The sequence below is a fragment of the Lemur catta genome, chromosome 16 (genome assembly GCF_020740605.2).
Source record: "Lemur catta isolate mLemCat1 chromosome 16, mLemCat1.pri, whole genome shotgun sequence".
Taxonomy (NCBI): domain Eukaryota; kingdom Metazoa; phylum Chordata; class Mammalia; order Primates; family Lemuridae; genus Lemur; species Lemur catta.
The window spans coordinates 42,683,152-42,707,895 of record NC_059143.1 but is presented as its reverse complement, the minus strand read 5'-3'; the positions used below and the strand labels follow the sequence as shown (position 1 = coordinate 42,707,895).

The window sequence follows — 24,744 nt, the reverse complement described above, 5'->3', positions numbered from 1 at the left end:
TCATTTCTGCCTCCAAGACCTTCTTCCAGAGCAGCTCAGGGTCACCTCAGGGACGAGGTGGAGATGGTAATGGGGGCTGTACCCTGACAGAGATGGCCATGGGGCCGTGCCGTGGTGGAGACGGGGATGAGGGTTGCACTGTGACAAACATGAAAAGAAACAGGTTTCTGTGTTTGTTTAAGCAGAACCATAATCCTTAAAGGCGGGCTTTGTTGAGAGAGGAGTTTTCTAAATTTCTTTCTTCTTCTTAGATCAGGGCATTGTCTTTGCATGACCAGAAGGCGAGAGTGTGTGAGGGTGTAGACCAATGAACCCAACCCTCTGCCCTCGGAGATGCCAGGAGGAGGCAAAAGTGGCAGAGACAGAGTCTGGGCACAGAGGGGCTCTTGGGCACTTTTCTCCATGCCAGGATGGTGTTGGAACAGGCTAAGGGAAACCGAGAGCACAGGAGAGCTTTGCCTGCATCCCTTTCAGGACATGGGAACCAGCCACCCCTCCACCCACTGCTGTGGGGCGGCTCAGACGCCACCTTCCAGAGGGCTGGGGCCAGCAGGCGGTACTGTGAGGGCCACACCCCCTAGAGGACTGCGGAGTGTCCGGGCAGAGCAGGCGTAGCCAGGGAGGAAACGTGCTGTTCTTCACTCGGCCCCCAAATCCATGCATGTGACCAGTGGCTCGTACGAAGACCGGATCAGTTCCAGAGACAACGTTGCATTTACTCACCATTCTGAGAAGTAATGACTATGAATTTTCAGACCACCACATACACAAACATCAGCTTAGTACATTTTTTGCCTTCCTTGCTCAACTCACAACATTGAATCCCAGACATTTTCTTTTTTACTTGCTTCTCAAAGGATTTCCCTGCCAACCCGGCTTCCCAGAAGCTCCTTTGGGAATCGTTATTTTTCCTTCCATCTACAAGGGGAAAGTGTATTCTGATGGCTCCATCCAAAGGGGTCCCTGAATTTCTGGCCAAATCTGCACCATGGTCCCCTCCGTGTCTCGCCCTACCTTTGATTCCCTTCATCTTTAGAATATAGGTGTTTTACACTTAGCCCTTCCATTGCACCTTGCGATTTTACAACTCTGTGCCGTAGTAAATTGGACACCCTCGCCTCCCGTGCCTGGCACCCGGCTACAGCTGGAAAACTTATGCTGATGTCTTCCAGGTGGCATATATTTGAAACCCCAATCATTCATGATTCGAACAAAAGATGCTTCTCTCTGTCTGCTACAAGGAGAACATAAGGTTTTGGTTTAGACCCGAGGAAGACCCAGGCAAACCTGGCACCAAACTATTGGCAATGAGGAAGAGTTCTAGTTCAGTAGAGGCTACATAGTAACCGAAGCACAGGAGCCTGGGGCGGTTCTTCAGGTAGGACAGCAATGTCCCCTCAGAGACTGGACAGAGAGAAAAGAACCAGAGAAGCGCCAAAGCCTTCCCACATATGTAGGCAAAGGGGCGTTGGACCAAGATCAGATTGGATGAATGTCACTCATTTGGCATAATTTATTGAGCACCTACTATGTGCATGGGACCAAGTCGAACAACAGTAACCATGTCCTCTCTCTCAGGAATCTCAGCATGCCAGGAAATTTTGTTTCTTTTGCTGAACGAAGCTGTCTCTGAGTCTAATCAGGTAACCGCTCTTGCCTGCTAGGTCCTTGTCCTTCCTGCGACTGCACTGCCGGGTGTGTTATTACTATTTTCTGCTGATCAAGAAGCCTGAGGACATATAGCTCCCTGCTGATTCCCTGGAGGAGACAGGACACAGGGAATCAGGAAGCCCCGAACCTACATTTTCTTCTCATTCTTTGGCGATGAACGCCCGAGGCAGACGACCTGCCTGCTATTTATGTTTATATTCAGATTTTCCAATAGCCGGGTACTATCGCCGCTGTACACTTTGAAGCCCACGCTGAATAGGCAAAGTACTAGTGTAGTAACCATGACAAGTATTTCCTGTTTCTAAAGTTTACAAGAACTTGGCTTATATAATATATTATTGTCAGTGCAGTACGGTAATTGCTACTACCTTGGTTTTGATTTTGCTCACAAATTCTAGAAACCATAAAGAGAGAGAGACTAATTTGAAAATATTCTCCTAGAACCTGATTAAGATTTCATTTTTTCCCCTTATTATCCAGTCTGAAATCTGCAGGGCAGTTTCGGGCTGTGGGATGTAAACAACACCATTCCACTCGCCCCAGCCACGTGGCCCACAGGAGGGGATCTACGGACCCCTGAAACTGCATGCCACATTGTGTGGGTAAAACAAGACTTTTTGGGAAGAAGATATTACTTTCCTTGGCTCTTCAAAGCAGTGTGAACCCCTGAAAGAATTAGCAAAGTTGGAGGCCCCTGGTCACTGGTCTTCCTTTCTGTGGCTCTGATGGTTTTCGGTGGTGTGGACTTGACCTTGAGCCTCCGGAACTTTGCAGGGTCCGCGTAAGGGCCCCTGTGCCAACACAGCACGATCAACCAAAAAGATGAGGCACTTAGAGGGAAGCTGGGTCCCGAGGAAGGTGAGGTGTGAGCCCCGTTTCCACGTGTGTGTTTGTCCCCAGCAGGTGACAGAACACCAATGCTGCCGGGAACCAAGAGGCGCTCCCTCCAGCGAAAAGCGCTCACTTCACTGTGGAAGAAACACACTCAGAGAGATCTGGTGACTTCTCCAAAGCCACTTCCTGTGTAGCAGCAGATCCAGGACCAAACCCGGGTTTCCTGAGGCCCAAACCTCTGTACCTCACTGTCCTTTCACTTCCTCCTCCAAGTCCTGGATTCCACAAGACAGAGGAAAAAGAAAAAAATCAAAAATCTAAAGACTATTCAGAAACACCTACTGGAATTCAAGAACAATCACTGGCCTTCGCAGTCCCATGTTTTCTTATGTCTGCCTCTCAGTTACCCTTTAGGGAAATCTGGGCTCCCTCTCCCACCCCCGGCAGTTTGCCAGCTCTGCAGGAAGACACAGATGCGCGCAGGAGGGACGGCAGCTGCCTCTCTACCCAGTTTCCATGCCAGTCTGCCGCTACGTGGTCCTCTCTGGTGTGGCATAGCTGGTGTGTCCTCCCCAGCAATACACAGCCCAAGGTCCTCAGGTCGTAAATTTCTATGCCATTTTACAAACATCAACTTTATTAACGTATGTGAAGTACTTAGAACATGTGATAAGGCTACATAGGGCTTAGCCGTTAGTAGTAGGAGTAGCACCACCTACCCTGCACCATCCGTGATGCACAACACACACACACACACACACACAGGCTCCTGGGCCGTTCTCTAGTGCCCTCCACTCACACCAGGGGACCAGGCAAAGACCCCACCGAGTGCACAGAGCCCTGTAGCCCTAGGAAGGGTACGAGTCATGGAAACCCAGTGCTGTCCCAGCAAGAGATCAAATGGGCATTTTACAAACTCTATAACTTTCCCAAGAAATCAAGACAGGATGATAACACCAGTTGGCTGAAGATTTCTTGTCTCCCAGGAGGGACTGAAACGAAGAAGAGCTGGTCAAATGACAGGGGTGTTCAGGATCAGATTTCAGAATTGGGGATTTTAGAGGAATGTCAAGTAAGGCACAGTCCTCCACTTTATTACATGTTATTGTAACATTCAAAGCCTTTCAGTGAAGCTTTGTTCTGGGCAACCAGGCAACTCCTAAAAATAGACTCTAGTTCCTGAAATATTCTAGTTTGCCTTTAAGCTTTCTTTGGCTGGGACCGGGCTATCGAGTTTCAGTTTCGCAGCCCCAGGTGGTATGGATTTGATCTATCGAATGACAAATGACACTGTGCCTATCGTGAAGGCTCAGCAGATATTTAGGAAAGGTTATTTGTGGTCGAGGCTACCGGCAGCCCGGGAAGGCTGGGGAGAAGGAAGGTTCTCATTTAAAGATTCCTGGAACCACAGGGGAAAACTGATGCTGTGTAGACAGCTGTTGAAGGATGTAGTGCTGTTTGTACCTAACTACTCCAGATAAGGAGGACAGAACATTAAGAGAACACTAAAAGAAACAAAGAAAGAAAGAAAACAAGGAAAAGGCATTGGAGAAAGAAAATCATGCCGTGGTAGGACATGCTGGCATGTGGAAATGTCGCCCAGCTGAAGCAAGGTGCTGAGTGGCTTGACTCTCTGGCCCTGGGTGTTTGGCTTTAGAGCGGTGGCCTCTCCCCTTTGGTGACCATCTTCTCGTATTTCCCCGCTGCCCCTCCCCCACTCTACTTCAAGTTCACCTTGCTCAGGCCCTTTTGATCCCCTGGCATTTCCACCAGCGCCTTGAGCTCCTTTCCCGGGAGCCGCACCCCTTGCCCTCCGGGACACTGCCCTTTCGACTAATCCCTGCCCAGGGCTGCCCGGGGCCTCGGAGGGCTCCAGGGTGACCTTCCCAGCCTTCTCCTCCGTTCCTCAGCCATGTGTTTTTCTCTTGTGCCCATTAGGGTGCTTTCAGCTGCAGTTAACAGAATAACCAACTAACAGTGGCCTAAAACATAAGGCCCTTTGTTGTTGTTCACAGGGACCCTGGGGGTACTGAAGGTCTCAGTGTCATTCCAGTGGCTCAGGGTGCCTGCAAGTCCCCAATTTCTGTCTGTCTTTCTGCTCCGCCCATCACAGTGTGTTGGCTTTTCATCCTCATGTGGCGTGCTCCAGGCCTGGAAGGGAATAGCTGCAGCACCAGGCGTCACATCTTGATAGAGGAAAAAGGAGGGGCAGGCAAGGTAACCACCACACCTGTACCGTACACAAGGAAAGCAAAGCTTCCCCAGAAGGCCCTTGGTGGAATTCCCCACACGTGTCATTAGCCAGACTGACCCCGGGGCCTCATCTAGCTATGCAGGAGGCTGGGAGAGTACGTGGTTTTCCTGCTGCCTTAGTTGGAAGTCGCAAGAGACAAGGGGGTTTGGGGACGCTGTTGATTAGTCACCCAACAGTGTCTACTGCATCTGCCCACGTTCATCAGTAGGGAAGGTCTCTGAGACTGCACTGAAATGTTCGAGAATCATCTCAGAATTGATCCATATAAGAGTATAACCTCTGGGCCGGGCGTGGTTGGCTCACGCCTGTAATCCTAGCACTCTGGGAGGCCGACGCGGGCAGATCGTTTGAGCTCAGGAGTTCGAGACCAGCCTGAGCAAGAGCGAGACCCCTGTCTCTACTAAAAATAGAAAGAAATGATTTGGACAGCTAAAAATCTATATAGAAAAAAATTAGCCGGGCATGGTGGCGCATACCTGTAGTCCCAGCTACTCGTGAGGCTGAGGCAGTAGGATCGCTTGAGCCCAGGAGTTTGAGGTTGCTGTGAGCTAGGCTGATGCCACGGTACTCACTCTAGCCCTGGCAACAGAGTAAGACTCTGTCTCAAAAAAAAAAAAAAGAGTACAACCTCTGATTTTTGCACTGCAGGAATCTTATTACTAGAGTGGAAGAGGATGATTCAGTGGTGACCTTCCAAGCTCTGTCCTGGAACAGTGCTGTGAAGTTCCATGCACTTGGCTATTAGCACAACTTGTCAAGAATTGTTATTTATCTTTTCTGTGTACATCTTGTCTCTTCAACTGGGTTACAAGCTATTTGAGAAGAGGGATCTTATCTCATAGCACCTTCTATTGTTAGCGACTCGAATGAGTGTCACGCACTGGGCTGGTGTCGGGTCACCCTTAGTAATGGTGAGGGGTATAACCCTGAACGTTATGGGGTGGACAGAGAGGAAACACACCTTTCCGTTAGATCCAATGCAGACATACTTAGGAGGCAGAATTTTTGGAAAGGCCAGCAAATGAAAACAATGTTTTTTTTGGAATTGGAGGCATGTTGATTGGGGTTTTGGTTGAAAAATGCTATGCAAGCATTAAGTTTTCAAGCTTAATGCTGCTTTCAAAAAGGGGTTTGGATGTGTTACTACATTTGGTTTACCCTTTCCCCTCCTGTATTCCTTCGTCTGGTTATGCATTCAACAAAAGTATTTGAACTCCTTCTATGTTAGGTTCCAGAAGCTCATAAATGAATAACAGAGTCCCTGCCCTTAGAACTTGTGCAGAAGCAGACAAATCAACACAGGGACACTCTGCATGTAAGGACAGTTGTAGTCTTGGGAGGTCAGAAATTCTGGGTTTAAATTAACAGGAGTTCCCAGCCCTTGGTGGGGTGGGGTTTGCTCTAACTGCTCTGATTAGAAAAACTGGGTTGGAAAGGGCTTTGTAGGTAGCCTAGCAGACTTGGCTTTAAATCCTGGCTCTATCATTGACCGTGGGACCCCAGGGAGACTTCTGACCCCTGAATAGTATTGACCTCATGTATCAGTTCTCAATTAATGCCCCTCAGCTCCGAATTTCTCCTTCAGTATATGCTCTGTGCTAACAATTCCCTTATTGTCCTTTACAGTCAGCACGATGTGAAGCTTTCTTGGTAGAGGGTGCCGGAAAGACTCTGCAGGGGGAAGAAGATTCTTGTATTCGTAATTTCAGCATTAGTGGGCTTGGTGAGATGGACGTGTGGTCATCTTGCCCCAGCTGTGGGGCCCAGAACGTGGTCCACCTGCGACCTTGTAGCCTTGGCCTAGGGAGAGCCTTTCTGCAGCCTTGTCTATTTGGAAACCAGAGCCCCACATGGTCCACCCCCTGCTCTGAAGGCTGCTGCCTGGACCAACGCCAGACTTCCCCCAGCAAGCCCCTGTGCAGCCTGCACACAGCCACCGGGGCCTGGAGCACAGAGCAGGGGTTCCCTCTGCATCTTAGTCTGTTTCTGCTGCTTATAACCGAATACCTGAACGTGAGTAATTTATAAAGATAAGGAATTTATTTCTTCCAGTTATGGAGGCTAAGAAGTCCCAGATCGAGGGGTCGCATCCGGCGAGAATCTTCTTTCTGGTGGGGACCCTCTAAAGCTCTGAGGCTATACAAGTACCACGTGGCAAGGGGGCTGAGCGTGCCCATACGCTAGCTCAGGTCTCTCTTCCTCTTCTTAGAAAGCCACCAGTTCCCCTCCCAGGATAACCCATTAATCCGTTAGCCACTAACCCATTAATCCATGGATGAATTCATCCCTTCCTGAGGACAGAGCCCTCATCACCCAAACACCTCTTAAAGGCCTCACCTCTCAATACTGCCACGTTGGGGATTAAGTTTCCACGTGAGTTTGGAGGGGACATTGAAACCACAGCACTCTGCAAAGCCCCCGCCCTCACCGCACAGGACCCACAGGACTAAAGGCCTCAGCCTCCGCCCCAGACTCCACTGTGCTCCCTGCCACTGGGTGCCGCCCACCTGCCCCCCACCTGCACAGGCAAGGGTGGTCTAGTGCTTGCCCAGCAATTCCACGCCAAGTCTGGCCTGGCTAAACCAGCAAATTTCTCTGCTATCTGGTGGCCTAACCACACCTTCTCCAACTAGATCTAAACCCTTCCAAGTTAGTCCTTCCTTGGTACTTTCCCTTACTTAGAGCACTGCACAGAATTTGTACCTTATACTACTCTTCCATCACACTTAACAATTCTTTATATTAAACTTCCCTTGTATAACCTACTGTGTGCTTTCTATGATTGGACCCAGGCCATGTACCTCATCAGTAAAGAAGAGATGATAACTTCTTTATTTCAGATTTATTTTACGGATCAAATGAGAAAGCCCTCGTAAAGCCTGCAGCTCGAGGCTCTGCTCAGCAGGGCTGTTCAATTTCCTCTTTTTGCCTTAGCTACTTCTTTCTTTTCACAGAGAAGAAGGGAAACCAATGTCAGTGAGTGCCTTCCGGGTAACAGGCAATATGCCAGATACTTGACAAGATGGTGCTGACGTGCCTGTGGTTAGCCTTAGAGGAGGAGACAGAGGGTCAGAGAGGCCAAAGAGGTTACTTGGGGTCATGCATGCTATATTTGATTAAGCTGGGCTATAAACCCAGCCAAGTTGCCAATGCTCTGAGTCCACACACCACATACCAGGGTGGGCTTCCTTCTAGAGCCCCAAACACTCCGTCTGTCCACCTGCATGAGAACAAACAGACATAACAAAGTCTCCTGTGTCCCCTCACTCACTCTATAATGAAAGCAGCTGAGCAGCAGAAGAACCATTTGCTGGCATTCTTTTGTGATGACTTAACTAAGAGATCTACTCCTAAAAGAAAGGTCTGATTCATTTGAAAGGTATGAGTCTGTGGTTTCCCTTTCTCTGTAAGCTGGCCTCTGAATGAGAACCAAGGAGCCTGCTCTGGGAATGGATGCTAAGAGCCTTGACAAATAAGTACCGGGCTGCTAAAGGCTTCGCTTTGAAAAAAATCTCTTTAGTTGAAATCAAATTTATGGAATTTCACATCAGCAGTATGTATGGTTTGTTGCTGGAACATAAACTTCTACAGGCCAGTAATCTTTGTTATGTTCCCTGATATTTCCCAGATCCTTAGAACAGTAGCTGGTACATAGTAGATGTTCACTAAATGTTTGTCAAATGTGTGAAGTTACATGGTCAAGGATTCGCCATATTCCCTTACATGTGGGACTACACTAGGGTATTTTAAAGTGGAATTTTATTTTAAAAGCCAGAGAGGGAAGGAGTGAACGAATCTTAATAGGAACATGACCATTTTGTAAATCAAGGCATGATAGTGTGATGGTCTATTTTAGTGACCAGACTCGTCCTAATCAAAGCTTACTTGTCTCATGATTCATGTTCTCCAGATATTAGTCTCTAGCAGGTATCAGCCTATAACTGTATAGATATGGTAGTAATCAATAACAGTGGATAAAAATAAAAGTGCCATCCCAGTAAGTGTCATAGCAGCTTTTTAACTAAGTCTTTGGACAACATTGCCCAGTGCCAGGCAGAGAATTCTATGCATGGCAGCTCCTCCATAAATGTCTGTTGGCACTGGGGATACCGTGACAATAGCAAGACCTTAAAATAAAGGACTGACATAGGAAGCGGAAATCCAGGCAGGAGAGAAAGGCCTGAGCCAGGGGTGGTGGTGTTTGGGGTTGAGCAGTCCACTCTCTCATTCTGTGCTTAATAATTCAGTAGGTTGGTGCTCTTGCATATTATAAAAAATCTGAACCAAAATAGCAGATGAAAAGAATACCCTCTATATGTGCTATAGAAGTTGAGGTACAGAGAAGACACTGTATATACTTCAAAGTCTTTGACACTTTAAAAATCCCTGTTTCTTATTTCCCAGAAATTATCTTTTTTTGTATTCTCTTTTCCTTTCTAACATAATGAGGAAGAAAAATGGATATAGAAAGAGAATACATATATCTTTCTTTTTAGAAACATCAGGATGTGAACCAGTCGTGCTTATGGTTAAAAGTCTCCTTTAAAATAGGGTTGTCCCAAAGTCAGCAGCAGATGAAAGTCCAAACCCTTTCAAATGTAGAGGTTTAAGAGGTGAAGTTGGGTGGAATTGTCTCAACTGGTACATGGTTCATTCATTTATTCATTCTCTCAACAAATACTTATGACGCACCTGCTACATGCTAATTGCTATAACAGGCCTTGAACACAACACAGAATGGGGGCTCCCTGCAGACGAGCATTTGCCTGTCTTGTATAATTACCTAGAGCACCCCTGGTACCTTGGAGGCATTCAATACATATTTGTGGGATCAAAATAAATGGTCCTAGCCCTCATGGAACTTATACTAAGTTTCTTCTTGTTCAGTTAGCATTTTTATGCCAATGAAATAAAGATAAATGACTAATGGGCCTCAGGTACCCTTGGGGGGTCCAGGGGCACATGTGGAAAGAAGTGTGGTTACACTGTTGTCCTGTTCCCACTGGCAGTGTGTACAGGGACTGGTCACAATGTAGCAAGACCAATACTCATGTGTGATTTATGGAAAGCCTCAGGACTTTGGAGCTGCACTTTGAACATGAACATTTCAGCTCTATTTTGCTCTATACTAGGAGAGAGACTCTTATCTGCTGCCTTCTCTAAGACCAATCATCAGTTCCCTGCACATCTGAATGGGGCTACTCCAGGGCAGGAGTCCTAGGGACAAAGATTGAGTTACTTCCCAAAAGTTAGCAGCAATTCCCTTCTCCTTGGCTAGACACGATTTTGTTTTGTTTTGAAATAGTTGATGAGCTAAAAGTTTTATGAGATAAGAATTTAGTCAGAGTTGCTGCTTCCTTGAACAATATCCAGTATCATACAATATTTGGATAGTGCCATAATAGGTTTCGTCTTCAGAATGTGAGATTCCTTTTTCCCACCCCTTCCTTCCTGTCTCCTTCCCCCTCTCCCTTTTTCTCAAAAACCTATGCAGTCCTGAATCCCCCACTTCCTGTGGAGGTGGTTTGCCTGCCACAGGACATTTGCTTTCAAGTCTAGGAGGCATAGCCTTCTCTGGAGCAGAAATGATTGGCAGTGCTGACAGCCAATCACAACCCCATTACTCCATTAGAGGTGGGTTCAAAGGACAGGCCTCTTTGTTTTTTAGTAACATTATTGTTTTTGTTTAGTGTGGCTATTACAGAATACCTGAAACTGGGTATTTTACCAAGAAAACAGGTTTGATTTGGCTCACGATTCTGGTTGCTGGAAAGTTCAAGATTGGGCACCTGTACCTGGTGAGGCCTCAGGCTGCTTTCGCTGGTGGTAGAAGGTGAAGGGAAGCCTGTGTGGGCAGAGATCACATGGTGAGAGAGAAGGCAAAGGAGGATGGCGCCAGGCTTTTTTTAACCACCAGCTCATGGGAATTGATAGAGTAAGAACTTATTCTCCCCTGAGGGACGGCATTAATCTATTCATGATGGATCCACCCCCATGACCCAAACACGTCCCATTAGGCCCCATCTCCAACATTGGGGATCAAATTTCAACATGAGCACAGAGGGGACAAACATCCAAACCACAGCAATTACTAACCAGCAAGCCTTCATATTTTGGGGACAACGATTGTTCATTACTACTTTGTAAGTCCTGTATATTTCATTTGTTATAATTGTGTGAAATTCATCTTTCTGGAATGATGCACACAGCTTTTGTTGTGACTGACTTGATCAAAATAGGTAACATTCCATTTATTTCCATCTTCTTTTCTGAAAGAGAGAGAAGAAAACATCATTAAATATATGACGATTGTCAGGAGGCTTTTTGCCTACACTGGTGAATTTGACCAAGGGTGTCCTGGAACACAGAATTGTTTCAGTTTGCAGTTTTCCAGGAAGTCTCCAATAGCTAGAGAGAGTTTGGGGATTGATGTTTAGATTTCAATCATTCCTGCTATTCTTTTTTTTTTTTTTCCATTATTACAGTCTTCAAGGATTAACACTCTCGGGCTTGCAGTTGTGTCCTATTGTGGGCTCTGCTAGGAACAATTCCATTAATACCACTTTTCATCTTCCTAGGTGCAAATTCAGGAAGCGGTCAGGGAGAGAATCTCTCTCAGCCAGACACCAGCTTTCTCGGAGCCTGCTGCGGAGGAGTCTCCATTCACTGAGACCACAGCAAATTCCTTCCCCGACTTAGGAGGCGTCCACGAGGAAGATGCATCCTTGGCTCAGTACCCGGAGGTTGAAGGCTATATGCAAGGCCCACAGGATAAAGAAAAGCAAGACAGAGAAGGCAACACACATGGAGATTTCTGGGAAGACCTAAAACATGAGCTTAGCATCCCAGGAGCCAATGATGAAACTATGTCCCCAGGTGCAATCTCAGGGCCTCTCCCCGAGGATGCCAGCGTGGACCCCAGGGAGCCTGAGGCTCTCTCTGTTGCTGCCCCTGAACCCACAGATAGCACCATCACCCTGGAAATTGTGTGCGCTGGGCCACAGGGCAGAGAGGCAGCGTGCGTGTTGGAGTGTTTTGAAGCCGGTGGCCAAGGAACATGTGACACCACGGATTCTCCTGGTGAGGCGCCACTCGATAAATATTTACCTCCAGAAATCTGCTCCACGGGCTTTGAGCTGGCAGAGGGTCACAGCGAAGTGTCTGATTTATGTTCTCCTGATGCCGAAACGCTGGAAGTTTTTTTTCCAACACGAGGTTCTGAGACTCCACAGTCTACACGTGAAGGCAGCAGGGACAAAAACTCGGCCGTGTCCCCTCTCTTTGTCAGTACTTTCACCTGGAACATTTCACGCAAGGCCAGTGAAGGTGAAAGTCCCTCTGAGGTGGAGAATTCCTGCTCCACGCTGGCCTCCGCGGTGGAGGCTGGGCGGGAGAGGCCGAGCCCCGGCAACTCAGGGGGGCTCGAGCGGACACAGCTCCTTTCTTCTGAGAACAGCTCTTCCGCGCAGCTTAAGGAGGGAGGTGATGGGAGCCCCAATGCCATTGCCACAGACACCACAGACGTGCCAGCCAGTCATAGTTCCGTGGTGAAGTTCCCTCAGGAGACACCAACAACATCAGCCGCTCATATTGAGTGTCTCCAGGTGACCGAGGAAACTGAGGGCACGTCGACGGTTACCATTGCCCCCAAAGTCCACCCAGCCAAATACCTTGCTGTTTCCCTGGCAGAGAACAGGCATGTACCAGATGAACACATTTCCCAGTTTCCTTCCAACGTACAGTGGGGTCATATTTTAAGTGGTTCCACAACCAGATCTACCAAGGAGTTACTTTGCGGGGCACTCGGGGTTCCAGGGGTTTGCAGCCGTGTTCCCCCGCTCCCGGAGGGAGAGGGTTTCTGCAGCCATTCCCGCCTCCACATGGATCTCCCGTCCAGAGGTAAGAGCCAGACCGTGGGCCGAGCAGACAGTGGGAGCCTTGACGAGAGTTTCCGAGAAGGAGGAAGTGAGACAGAGCCGAGGACCCCGCAGGACAGCCTGCCCTGCCAGGCTTCTCTTTCTGCGGATGAGACCCAAGAAAGCTGGCCCATGACGTTTGCCGCACAAGAGGCAATAAACTCAGTGCCCTTGGACCACTCATCAGCAAGCTCTAGGGAAGGAAGAGGGCAGAACTCAGGCCTGGGGACACGTGTCCCTGTGGTGGCTGGCGTAACTGTGGAAGAAGACGGTCAGGGTCTGAGCAAGGTTCCACCTCCCACTGACATCCTGCTGGAGGAGTCTGAAGAGCCCAGACCAGGGAAAGGGGAAGCAGGCAGCATGCTGAAGATTGTAGCTCTAGAGCCTTCTGTTTCAGAACTCTGGCCACAAAAACCACCGACGAATTCTGAGGGCAAGGAGTCAGAAGCTGGTCCCCTGATTCCCGACAGGGCCTGGGCTGCATCTGACATTCTACAGGCAGATGCTTCTGGGCTCAAGCCAGACCCTTCTGAGACGGCGGCATCGGCTCCCAGTGCTCTGGGTGCCGACGCAGCCCTTGCTGGTGTCATAAAAACCCATCGAGGTAAAGAACCAGCCGTCAGAGCACACGGGAGCTGTCTTTCTTCCCTGGATTTGAGCCAACCCGGACTCCTGGAGTCATCCATGGACCCTGTGGATGAAAAGGAACTGTGTGTCTATGTTGCAGATTCACCGTCGGAGGCTTCTGAAACTGGAGGGAAAAAACGTGCTCACAAGGAGAGTCAAGACCAGGAGGGAAAGCGAGTCAAGGTGGCTCGCCCTGCCTTCTTTAAACAGTTGCTGACCTGCTCTAAAATCCTGGAGTCCTCTGTGGACCCCACTGATGAAGACGATGGTGTGGCAGGGGGCACGGGGGCTCAAGAGCCAGAGCCTTCTGAAGCCGCACTTGGGGGCGTCAGAGAGGGGAGTGAATCGAATGGCGGGAACCTGGGCCAGAGAGCGGAAGTCCTGCCTGCGGACTGGCATGTCCCACATCCTGACTGGCATGTCCCTCATCCTGACGAGGAAGGGGAAGGAATTCCACGTGGCTGCAGCATGAGCCAAGTCCAAGAAGGCAGTGACAGGAGCTTGGGGGAGGCTGGACAAAGCAAAAAGGACAAAGCAGAGTGTATTTCCCCCACTGCAGCTCTTTCTAGTTGTCTTGCAACGATGACTCATGCATCTGTCAGGGTTAATACTCACAAGTCTACAAGCCAAGTCCATGTGGTCCCTAAACATGACTTAGATGTGCCCAGAAACCATCCATATGTATTTTCTGACTCAAAGGAGAGGGGAACTATTGAGAATGAGTGTGGGGGTCATTTTCCCTCTTCTAGTGATCTTAAGAGGTCACCTTGTACTTCGTCTCCTCAAGGAGACCTGGCCAACTTTTCAATAAGCCACAGAATTGAGGAACCTAAAATGGAGGAGCCTCAGATTGGAGAAACCAAACCCCTGACCTCGTCAGACTCCCCAGCGATGACTTTGGCATCCGTTTCAGGAGACTGTGAGTCAGAGAAAGCCCCTAAGTTCCTGCAGGACCCACGTCCAAAGGGCGCTCTGGGCTGTGTGAAAAGGTCAAGGGCAGCCCAAACTGGCAAATTCCCAGGGGCCCCACCGGCAGTGGCTGGGTCAGAGGAGGTCGGGAAGAAGCAAGAGACCTCAGGAAGCGGACATTTAGCTGAGGGAATAAAGAAGAAAGTTCTGTCCAGGGTGGCAGCCCTGAGGCTGAGACTGGAAGAAAAGGAAAATGTCAGAATGAAGTCGAGCTTTCTTAAAAAGGTGCCTAAACTTGAAAGGTCCTTGTCACACACGGAAGAGAAAAAAGACCCCAAAAAGCCATCTTGCAAAAGAGAAGGAAAAGGTGAGGCTCTGCTGCTGTCATTGTTACAGTTGGGGTTTGTAGACCAGGTGACAGAGTCCTTTGTAATCCGGGTGAGTGTCCCCAGGTGGGCTAAGGTTGTGCCCAAGTGGCTTGAGCTCGTGGCATCGTGATCTCCAGCAGAGCTTGTTAAGACACAGATTGCAGGGCTCCACCTCTGGAGTTTCTGATTCAATGCGTGTGGCTCAATAATTTGTGTTTCTCCCGAGTTCCCTGGTAGCCCAGGGGGGGACTGACACTTGAGAACCACCTGTAGGTATGTTTGGCTGAGGGAATGAGATTGAAGTGTCTTTCTGTTTAATTATCCTTTTTAGAAAAAAAAAATCTATTAAAAAAGGATAAACAGAAGCATTCATCAGTGTAGCTAATTAGTATAATTAAATAGGCCACACACTAAGCAGGATTAATGGAAATAAATATTTTGTTGCAATTTGGGATTCTCCTCTTTAATCATTGATTTTTCATTAAAAATGGCTTCCCGGAACCTTGAATTTTCCTTCCAAATTTGAGTATAAAATGTCTTTACAACTCACCCTTCCCATTTATGTGAATCCACCATCCCAGGTTTCAGATCACTCGAACCTCAAAAGCCCTGTAGTTGTTTCTGCTTTGTGTAGGGAATCATTGCAGCTCCAAATTCCATTCCATAGCCCGAATTTGAGCCTCTTTTAATTCAGAGCTCTTCTTTCCCGTCCCACGTACCCTAGTAGAAGTCAGGAGACAGAGAATATCGCAGCAAGTGACAGTGGCCGGCGTGCGCTGGAGCAGAAAGCTGCTGCCCTGTTTGATCTGAAGGAATTTTCTCCTCCCTTAACCTGAGTCCTCGGACTTTGAGGCTGGTGTTTGTTATTCCCAAGACACATCGAAACGGCTCATAGCTCCTGTTGCAGAGAGGATTAAAGACAACACTGCCTTCTAGAGAGTTTGGAGGTATCCGACCCGATTATCAGGATGTATGTTTTTAAACATATTTAAAGAGAATGAAGCAGCTCTAAACTGCTTTTTAAAAACTCTCTAGAAAGTGATTTCAGCCCAGAGGCTGCATAGGTTGCCACTGGGGGCCGGCCTCCCACCTTGAGCCTGGGGATTTGCTCTGCAGGGAAAGACACACAATCCAAACTCTGTGTGTGGAAGTCTTGCTCGTGGTTATGCAAGTTACCTGTGCGACAAAGGGTTATCTAGATGGGGACTCTTCTGGGGAAGAGTTTTTGATTTCAGCCGTCATACAGCCGCCTCAAAGCACTGAAGGAGGCAGAGCACGCAACATTCTGGGAGGGGCTGGTGCCAGGAACTGGGTCCCTGCGAGGGCAGGAGGCCACATCCTGAGAGGGACCTGCCTGAGGCCACCAGGTAGACAACCAAAGACTTTTCCAGGCCAGACCAGGGAATGAGTGTTACCAATGCCACCCAGGACACGGAGACCGTTCAGAGGCAAAGATCAGAGCTGGGGATACGTGCAGGTGGTGGGCCCGTGTGGGAGGAAGCTGTAACGTAATGGTCTGGATTATGGATTAAGGACCATATTGCTTGGGTTCAAGTCTGGCCTCTGCCAGTAACTGGGTCGCCCTGGACAAATGCTTTAACCTCTGGGTAACTCAATTTCCTCACCTGTGAAATGGGGGTACTGATCATAGCACTCATCTCAGGTATAAAAACACATAGCAATTGGAATGGTGCTTGGCCCAGCACAAGCCCGCGTGGTTATTAGCTACGTTTTACAAAAATTATTATTATTAAATTAAAACATGAGGCCATTTTTATGCCAAGTACTATGTTCATGAAACAAATTAAGAACTTAATTCACCCCGTCTCTACTAAAAATAGAAAGAAATTATCTGGCCAACTAAAAATATATATAGAAAAAAAATTAGCCGGGCGTGGTGGCGCATGCCTGCAGTCCCAGCTACTCAGGAGGCTGAGGCAGTAGGATCGCTTAAGCCCAGGAGTTTGAGGTTGCTGTGAGCTAGGCTGATGCCACGGCACTCACTCTAGCCAGGGCAACAGAGCGAGACTCTGTCTCAAAAAAAAAAAAAAAAAAAAAAAAAGAACTTAATTCAGACACAATGATCTGAGTTGACATTAGTATTAGAAGAAAAAGTGCTGCTTGTATACAGAGCCTCTCCTCTCTGCAGAACTCAGGGTCTCACCTGTAAGGTGAGTGAGCAGGCAGGGGACACGCACCTGAATTACTCGAGTCAGCAGCTAAGTGGGAGTCCAGGGTGGGTTTTGCACACACCTGGGTAGGTCTTCACCCTATAGTCCTTCTGCAGCGTCAGAGGAGTTGCCACGGGGGGCCAGCCTGCCCACTCTTGGGGGGGATTTCCTTTGCAGGGAGAGACAGAGAAACAGCTGCCTGGACCACTGGCACCCAGTTTGCTAGGATCACCACTCCCCGTCCTGACTACAAGCCAGCACTAGGTCATTCCACTGAAAGAGCAATCAACCTGACTTGGGAAATAACTGCTTGACCAATGTATTTATTCATTTATTAAGGATGTGACATCTTACATGGTGACCCCAATTACTTGTGATAATTAGTGCACTGAGTATTCATTTAATAAGAATCTGCTGTGTGTGCCAATCCCTATGTGCCAACACAGGTGATGACAAGAGACAGGAAAATGATTCCCTCCCAGCATTTACCTTTTGGGATGGCAGCGTTCAGAGGGCCCGTCCTTGACAGTGGTCTGCTTTTTCCTTTTAACATATCACTTTCTAATTGTTCATCATGGATTTCTATCTACAGGCCAATTCCTTTAAGAATCTTCCCCACCAGCAAGCACTCAGAGGTTTTTGGTTTTGTTTTTCCAGTCTAAGCCACAGCAATTTTATTGTTAAAAAAAAAAAAAAAGTTGCCACCAAGAAAACATCAGACTAGGAAGTTCTCATTCCTTCTTGTGGTGTTGACTGTCGTACGACCCTGAGTCCTCAGCACTGCTTCCGGCTGGTACACTGCAGAGCCCCTGGTGACCCTTGACAGTGTCTGCCCAGCCTGCCACCCCCAAAGGAGCACAGATTTAATGCCCTCCTACCAGGGACCTGATGGGGCAGGAGTTAGGAGTGTGTGTGTGTAAGGGGGTGACTTAGATAATTCTGGAAGAAATAAACACTGAGTAACCTTTTTTTGACATTCAAAGCTTAGTACAACTGAAGCGTTATGTTCACCAAGGGACTTCGCTGTCATTTTCCCTCAACACCTGGCCGGAATGCACACAGAGGAGAAACCTAGCCGCACGCCAGGTCTTCTCTGGGCTCATCAGCTGCATTTCCACCTCTGTCTCACACAGATGGGTCCTGTAAAGCCCTAAGGCCCCTTGTCTCAGCCGGCTCTGTGTCTCCTGCAGACCAGCATTCAGTTCTGCAGCCCACTGCACGCCCTTCCCTCCACCCCCAATTTCCCTGTGTTCAATACTTAATGGCAGGTTGTGGCAGTGCTGGGAACACTTAGGTGTCCCCAAATCACCCAGGAAGACCGCCACCTCATGGTGTTGGAAGGGCCCTAGAGGAAATGGCCCAGATGAGGAGAGGGCTTGGTCCAGACCTGGGTCAAGACACAGCCTCGGCCTGGGGAGGAGCCAGTGGGCCCATTGAGCCCACACGGGGTTTGCCATCAAGAAGAGCTTGGTGTATTTTTTCTCCGTTATGTAACACAGGGGCTATTTCACTATAGTGCAATTGGAGGCAATAGAGCTAACAAAGCCTCAGGATTGATGCCTTCTGGCTTGGCTGTGGATTATATAGTTTTGTAATCATACACTCTTTTGTGTTACCAAAGCTATCGAGTTAAGGTACTTAATTTGTAACAGACTCATACCACGTTTCCAGGAATCTGTCTGTCCAAGGGTCTTGCTCATCGGGTGGGGTCCTCCATCTCCGTCTTGTTCTAATGTCTATGCTGCCACCCGGTGGCTGCCCTGACTAATTACACATTTGCCCAGCAAGCCAAGTTCTCATCGCTGATACAAATAAGAGGTGATTTTCAAAGGTCTCAGGTGGGAATTGTTTCCTTATTGCTTCTATTATTTCATTCTATTTTGCTAATGAGATTGATATCAGCCATCAAGCCACCAAGCTATCTTCTGCAAATAGAACTGGGATCAAGGGGGAAAGATGGATGAATATTGTTCAGCAAATAACTAATTGTCAAGTGGTCTTTTACATTTTGGGGGCTTAATCACAGGTACCTGGATAATCCAGGTTTTACTGTACTCCCTAATCCTCAGCTCTGATTTTGACCTGGATCATCTGGTAATAATTCAAGGCATCTTTATTTGGCTGAGGTCCTACAGATTAGATATCTACCGTCCTCTCACACTTCACCCCTTTTATAAAAAATCTCTCATGTTCTATCTCACTTGAAGCATCACAGACCTCACCCAAGGAATTTTAAGTAGTAGAAGTGAGAGTTTTCTATTAGATTGATTTGTTCCTTTTCCTACCATCTAGGCAAGCCACATCTCCCCTCAGACACTCAATTTTCTCATCTACACCTTGCGAATAATAATTATTATTCCTGTCTCTCAGGATTATTGTGCGAATTAAATGAGATGAAGTGGGAAAGCCTTATTGCCTACACTGACCTTCAAATCTCTTGTTTCTAGCTCCAGTATTACTGAAAAAGATCCAAGCCGAGATGTTCCCTGACCACTCCGGAAATATAAAATTAAGCTGCCAGTTTGCAGAAATTCATGAAGATTCTACTATCTCGTGGACAAAAGATTCAAAGTCAATAGCCCAAGTGCAGAGAAGGTGTGATTTCTGTCCCTGGTTACTTTTCACAGTTGTTGCTTATTTATTTCACAACATAGTTGTAAAAGAAAATAATAAATTATAGGCAGTGAAAAGGAAAATTGAAGCAGAGATTCCACACCCACAGTATCCACGAAGAGTAAGTAATGGAAGATGGGTGTCTAGACAAGGAAAAGGATGAGGGACTCTTGCCCTGCCCCTGCCGCCACTGAGCTCTGTGGTCTTAGGAAGTCATAGAACCTTGCATTATGTTTTTAAAATCAGGGGAACACGTCAAATAATATTCTAGTCTGCGGTTCTGTGGTCCGAAGATGAAAGAGCTCTCTGGTGTACGTCTGTGGATTTTGCTTGTGTCTGTTGTCTGTTTCATAAATTCCCAGGACTCTGACAAAGGTCAAACAAAGCTAAGAAGGAGAATCGTAAGGAAAAAACAACTCAGGAGGTTACAGAAAAGTAACAGCTACCGAGGGTGACAGGCATCCACCGCTAAGGTGGGAAAACCAGTTTATTTCTGGGTCCATAGGGTATTAAAGGAGAGGAGAACGAGGAGGAGAGACACGAGAGTGAGAAGCATTGCCAAGAATACCCCACATGCAATGAACCATTAATGGCTTCCTTAAGTACCTTTGTGGCCATAAATGCATGTTTAAGTGAACTGATGAACTCAGGTTTCATCTGACACAATCTAGAAACAAATCACCTGGTTTGATGGAAACCAGCTTATCTCAACCCTCAAAAGCTGCTTTCTCACGGAAGAGGTCCCAGTTCAGCTCCCTGAGTCATAGCAGATGTTCTATTCCCTTAATTTTGTCACAAGTAGACTGAAAAAGTGAGAAAATCTGAGAATTTTCTGGTTAATTAAACCAAATGTGTCTGCTTGGAACATATGTCCAGAAATTATTTCCCAAATCAGCCATGCAGTACTTGAGCTATAGTCTCATTTCCATTGACATCACTCCAGGGAATGGATCGTGACTGGTATAATAACCACGTTGCCTAAAATGTCACCGTTACCCTGCCTGTCTTAGGTATGGCTTACGAAGAACTATAATGGAAAAGAAATGGTTTGATTTTTAAATCAAGGAGGTTCCCTAGAGCTTTATAAAGAAAGTAGTTATTCATTTTAAATTATTTTCTGAAGTTGTCAGCCAAGAACAATTAACCAGCATTTTCAGCCATTTTTCAATTAATCAGCCTCGCTGTAAGCTCGGAATTGGTACTTTCAGGGCCCTTTTCCGTTTGATGTGTATTTACAAAAACCTAAACCTTATCTAGGGAGTGTATGTCATTAGTAAGCATTCTAACTTACTAACGATGTGTGCCTAAGGTCTTTAAATTCTTAGTGATGTTTGCTTCATTTCTTCTTGGCGCCAGTGTCTGGCTTAGTTGGAAACATTTGCTTTTTCTAGTTCTAACGCCTTTGCTTTTTGAGAGCTCATTTGCATTATTTCAGGTGGGTTTTCAAATGTGAGCGAATTTCTCTCCCCCCTGCTCCCGGGTGAGTGTTTCCTTTGCCATGTTGGTCTAGGAGCTGCCTCACTGCCTTGTCAAGGTGCAATTTTAAAGAGCTGCAATCTCTCAAATATAATGCCAACATACAGCAAAAGTCTTCTTGAACGTATTAAATAATGAGGGGACTGGTTATATGATAAAACTCCTCAAAGGCACATTTGCGGAACGAAGGTTTAAACGCCGATCAGGCAAAGGAATGCGGAAACAGATTTTCACATAGATAGAAAACTGGTTAATGTTCCACAGGTCATAAACCTTGGGGGTCATCTTTCCTACTGCACAGAAACCTACAAGTTAACATGTAACTTAAAAGTGTCTGAGTGGGCTCTATTTAAATGAAAAATAGCAACACAGTCCCCGGTAACTAGGTAATCCTCGAGTGAGCTTGTTGAACGGTGACATGCAATCATCCTCTCACCTTTGTTCCCAAGTTTTGAGTACTTTCCTAAGCAGGCTAAAGTTTGGAAATTAGGTGTCAGGACTCTTTCTTGTGACTGGGGCGAGATTAGCGTACTCCGAGGAAACCAAGGCATTTGTGCAGCAGGGCTATGTCGGGCTCCGTGGAGAGGGCAAAAGGTGCCCTCCAGTGCTGTCCTGGCCATCAACACCTGCTTGGTGACCGGGAACCCACTCTCCACTCTGGGGAGAGGTGCTTTGGAGTTCCCCAGGCTTTTGAAAGGGCAGAGTCTGCTGACAGCTGAGCAAGGTCTTGGAGCACAGTCACATCATTCCCGCTGGGCAGCAAGTGAACGAGGAGCTGGCAGCGTGGACGGGAGGACCTCACTGGGTGGCCATGGGAAGGTTGCGGCTTTAACTATAATTCAAATTATCCCAGATTTGACGGCAGGGACCATCATTCACGTGTGAAGGCAGCTTAACGAAGTCAAGATCATTTGTTTAAATCTCCCTATGCCTCAGTTTCCTCATCTGTGAACTGGGAACAGTAATCGTACTTCTTTCATTAGTTCGACATGAAATAGACCTGTAAGTGATTTAGCACAATGCGTGGGACATACCAAGTGCTCAGTACACATAAGCCATTATCGTCATCACAGTCACCACCACCACCACCAGTTTTTGTTTTCATGGCACAGTGACTGGAACCTAATACTACTGAGTGGGCGAATGGATGGATGGATGGATGGATGGATGGTTTTCACTAGGGGAGTACAGTTTGCTATTTAAAAGAGCTCTCAGTCATGAATCTTTATACAGTATAAACAAAGAACCTCTTTCTCTTGTCCTTATTATATCTGCGTTTAGGTTTGGATTGGAAGAGATTTCCTTCAAGCACAGGACACCCGAATTAGTAATATAACTGAGGGAAATTCTGAGCAGAAACCTTAACAACAGCTCCCAGAATTCACAATTCCAATTCTTTGTTCTACTAATGGCAGTTAAACCTCCCGAATGTTTCTGCATATGCACGCAGCATACTGGAGTGAGGGTGTTAGTTAGAAGGTGATGACCCTCCCCTATGGATAAATAACTTATTTAAACAGCTGAAAACATGAAGGCAGGGAGGCATTAGCTTCTTTCCTCTTACGTGTATTAGAGAAAAATGCAACTTCAGCATGATGAAGCGTGTCAATGTTAATGTTCCCCATTGCAGTGCAGGGGACAATTCCACTGTCTCCGTTGCCATCGTTCAAGCCAGTCAGAAGGACCAGGGCCTCTATTATTGCTGCATCAACAACAGTTATGGAAAAGTGACTGCTGAATTCAACCTCACGGCTGAAGGTAAACTGCAGCTTTTCAATTTCTAATGGAAACCACTAACCTGGACCAATTCAGAATGGATATTTTCACTGAAGCCATTCTCTTGTCTTCTTCTAGTTCTGAAACAGCTCTCGAGTCGTCAGGATACTAAAGGTAAGCCAATTTGGTTTGGGCTGCAGAGGATGTGGGCGTACCAGAAAGCATGAAATAGCTCTTCCAGCCAAATAGGAGAGAATGGTGGCATGGCTGAGAAATGAATGACAATTCACGGGCCATTTCAATGTGGTAGGAAGGCCACACTCCTATTGTAATTTCGTTAGGGTGCAAACACCCTGAAGGGTATCATTTATGAAAGAGATTAGACTGTAGCCATGTGGTTTGGGGGAACATGGGGAGGGGGAGTTTGGATGTGACTTTTTCTTTTAAGCATCAGACTTGCATTCCTCCCTTCTGTGTGGGGTTTTTTAGCCTCTGGCACTTATACAGCAGGTTTTTTTTCCTCAATTTTTCTTCCAGCTCGACGAGCTGAGCAGATTCCCAAAGAGAGTCCATGTCTGGAGAACAACTGCATTCATTTGTGTCTTGGTGAAAATCAAGCTGGGTTTTTGTGCTTTGACACTTGGGGTAGCAACATCCTAACAGCAGCTCCCGAACTCTCCTGCTGCCCCTCGGTGGCAACTCAACTGAGCTGTCCACAGTTTGGTGGAATCCAGGCTTTCCATGGGTTCCCTCTTAGGGAAAATGACTCGTCCTCCCATGCCCACCCCCACACAGTGGTGTGCGGGTATAAATATTTAACAACCTGCCCCCAATTTGTAGAGTTTTCCAATTTCCATGGCGTAAATACTCAGTGTGGCCAATTTTAAACTGCCAACATGACATCACAAACTGTGGTCCTGGGGAGAGATGCCCATAACCAGTTCTCAGGAGCTGGACCTCTCCGGCCCCACACATCGCTGCGGTCCTGTCTCCCCTGCGTGTTACCACAATTTTTAGCACAGGGTAGGACCCTCAGTCAGTTTTAGGAAAGATATGGGTAAGACTCAGACAATTAAATTGAGTCAGCGTCTTAAAGATTTGCCACATGTGATTTTTAAAACACGATACCTGAAATCTCTGCAAAAACAAGCAATGAAAGTAAACGAGATGCCCCGACATCCCGTACATTAAAAGCAAGAAATTGAGATCTCGACTTGTAAATGGTCTAGCAAATGTGGTGATATTTATCCAAAATAATAAACTTAAAATACAAACTCTTTATAAACCCATGCAAATGCTAAATCCCGACTTTCAGTGTATAGTGTACTTGTGTTATAATTTAAAATCTTTCTCCATTTCTGTTCCCATCTCCCCAAAAGTCAAAATAAGCAAAGGATTCCCTTTCCTTCTCATACTTCAGAAAACAAAATGACTCTCATGACTCTCTGTTTCATCAGCTTCTTAGCATTGATTGGCATTCACATCTCAGATACGTGCTGTGACTTTACTAATTTGGGTTTGCATGAACTTATTAATCACGGGTTTTACCAATCAAGAGTGAGACCCCAGTGTGGGTGAGCTACCGGCCACCTGGTGGAAATGGTCTCACCACTGCAGCCCAGTGACTCCTATCACTGAGTTTGGGTCTGAACCTGATGACATCACCTTCTCCCATCCTCTGACCCCACTGTGACCGAGGGTTCCAATTTCATTGACTTGCCAGATTGAGGAGGCCATGCCTGGCCTCCCCCTACCCTGGTACCTTCAGATGAAGATGCTTAAAATAACTTTTAATCACTTTTTTATTCAGAAGAATCTCTCCCTAAACACTTTATTCATTTGACTCTCTATGAGAGGAACACATAACATTTATAAGTTGCTCTCTAATTAAAACACAAATAAAACCAAGCTCATGGGAAAGCTAGAAATGAGTGATGGACCAAATGAAACACAAGCCAGCCCGACTTAATAATGTTATTCCATTTTATGAATATGTTCACGGGTTGTTTTTCTCCGCCTCAGAGCAGTCTTTGCCACCAGCGACTGCAGGTGTGCACATGGTTTCTCTGTGAGTTTGGGATTCAGATTTCACAACTATCGGGATAGCAAAGACTCTTAGCGAGATGTTCCAATCTACCAACACTAATTCGCACAGGTCTGTTTAGTGGATTCCAGTGAGTTTTCCCTGG

At 46.9% G+C, this 24,744-nt stretch overlaps 1 protein-coding gene across 1 annotated transcript in view; it reads left to right on the top strand.

Annotated features, from left to right (window-relative positions):
• Positions 1 to 410: 410 nt before the first annotated feature.
• Positions 411 to 24,744, top strand: part of ALPK2 (alpha kinase 2) — a 45,227-nt gene continuing 20,893 nt past the window's right edge. The window contains exons 1-7 of the mRNA XM_045527626.1: positions 411 to 556; positions 4,521 to 4,722; positions 6,386 to 6,772; positions 11,338 to 14,578; positions 19,198 to 19,345; positions 22,470 to 22,597; positions 22,694 to 22,729. Of these exons, the coding sequence (XP_045383582.1) occupies positions 411 to 556; positions 4,521 to 4,722; positions 6,386 to 6,772; positions 11,338 to 14,578; positions 19,198 to 19,345; positions 22,470 to 22,597; positions 22,694 to 22,729 (4,288 nt within the window). The remainder of the gene's footprint in view (positions 557 to 4,520; positions 4,723 to 6,385; positions 6,773 to 11,337; positions 14,579 to 19,197; positions 19,346 to 22,469; positions 22,598 to 22,693; positions 22,730 to 24,744) is intronic.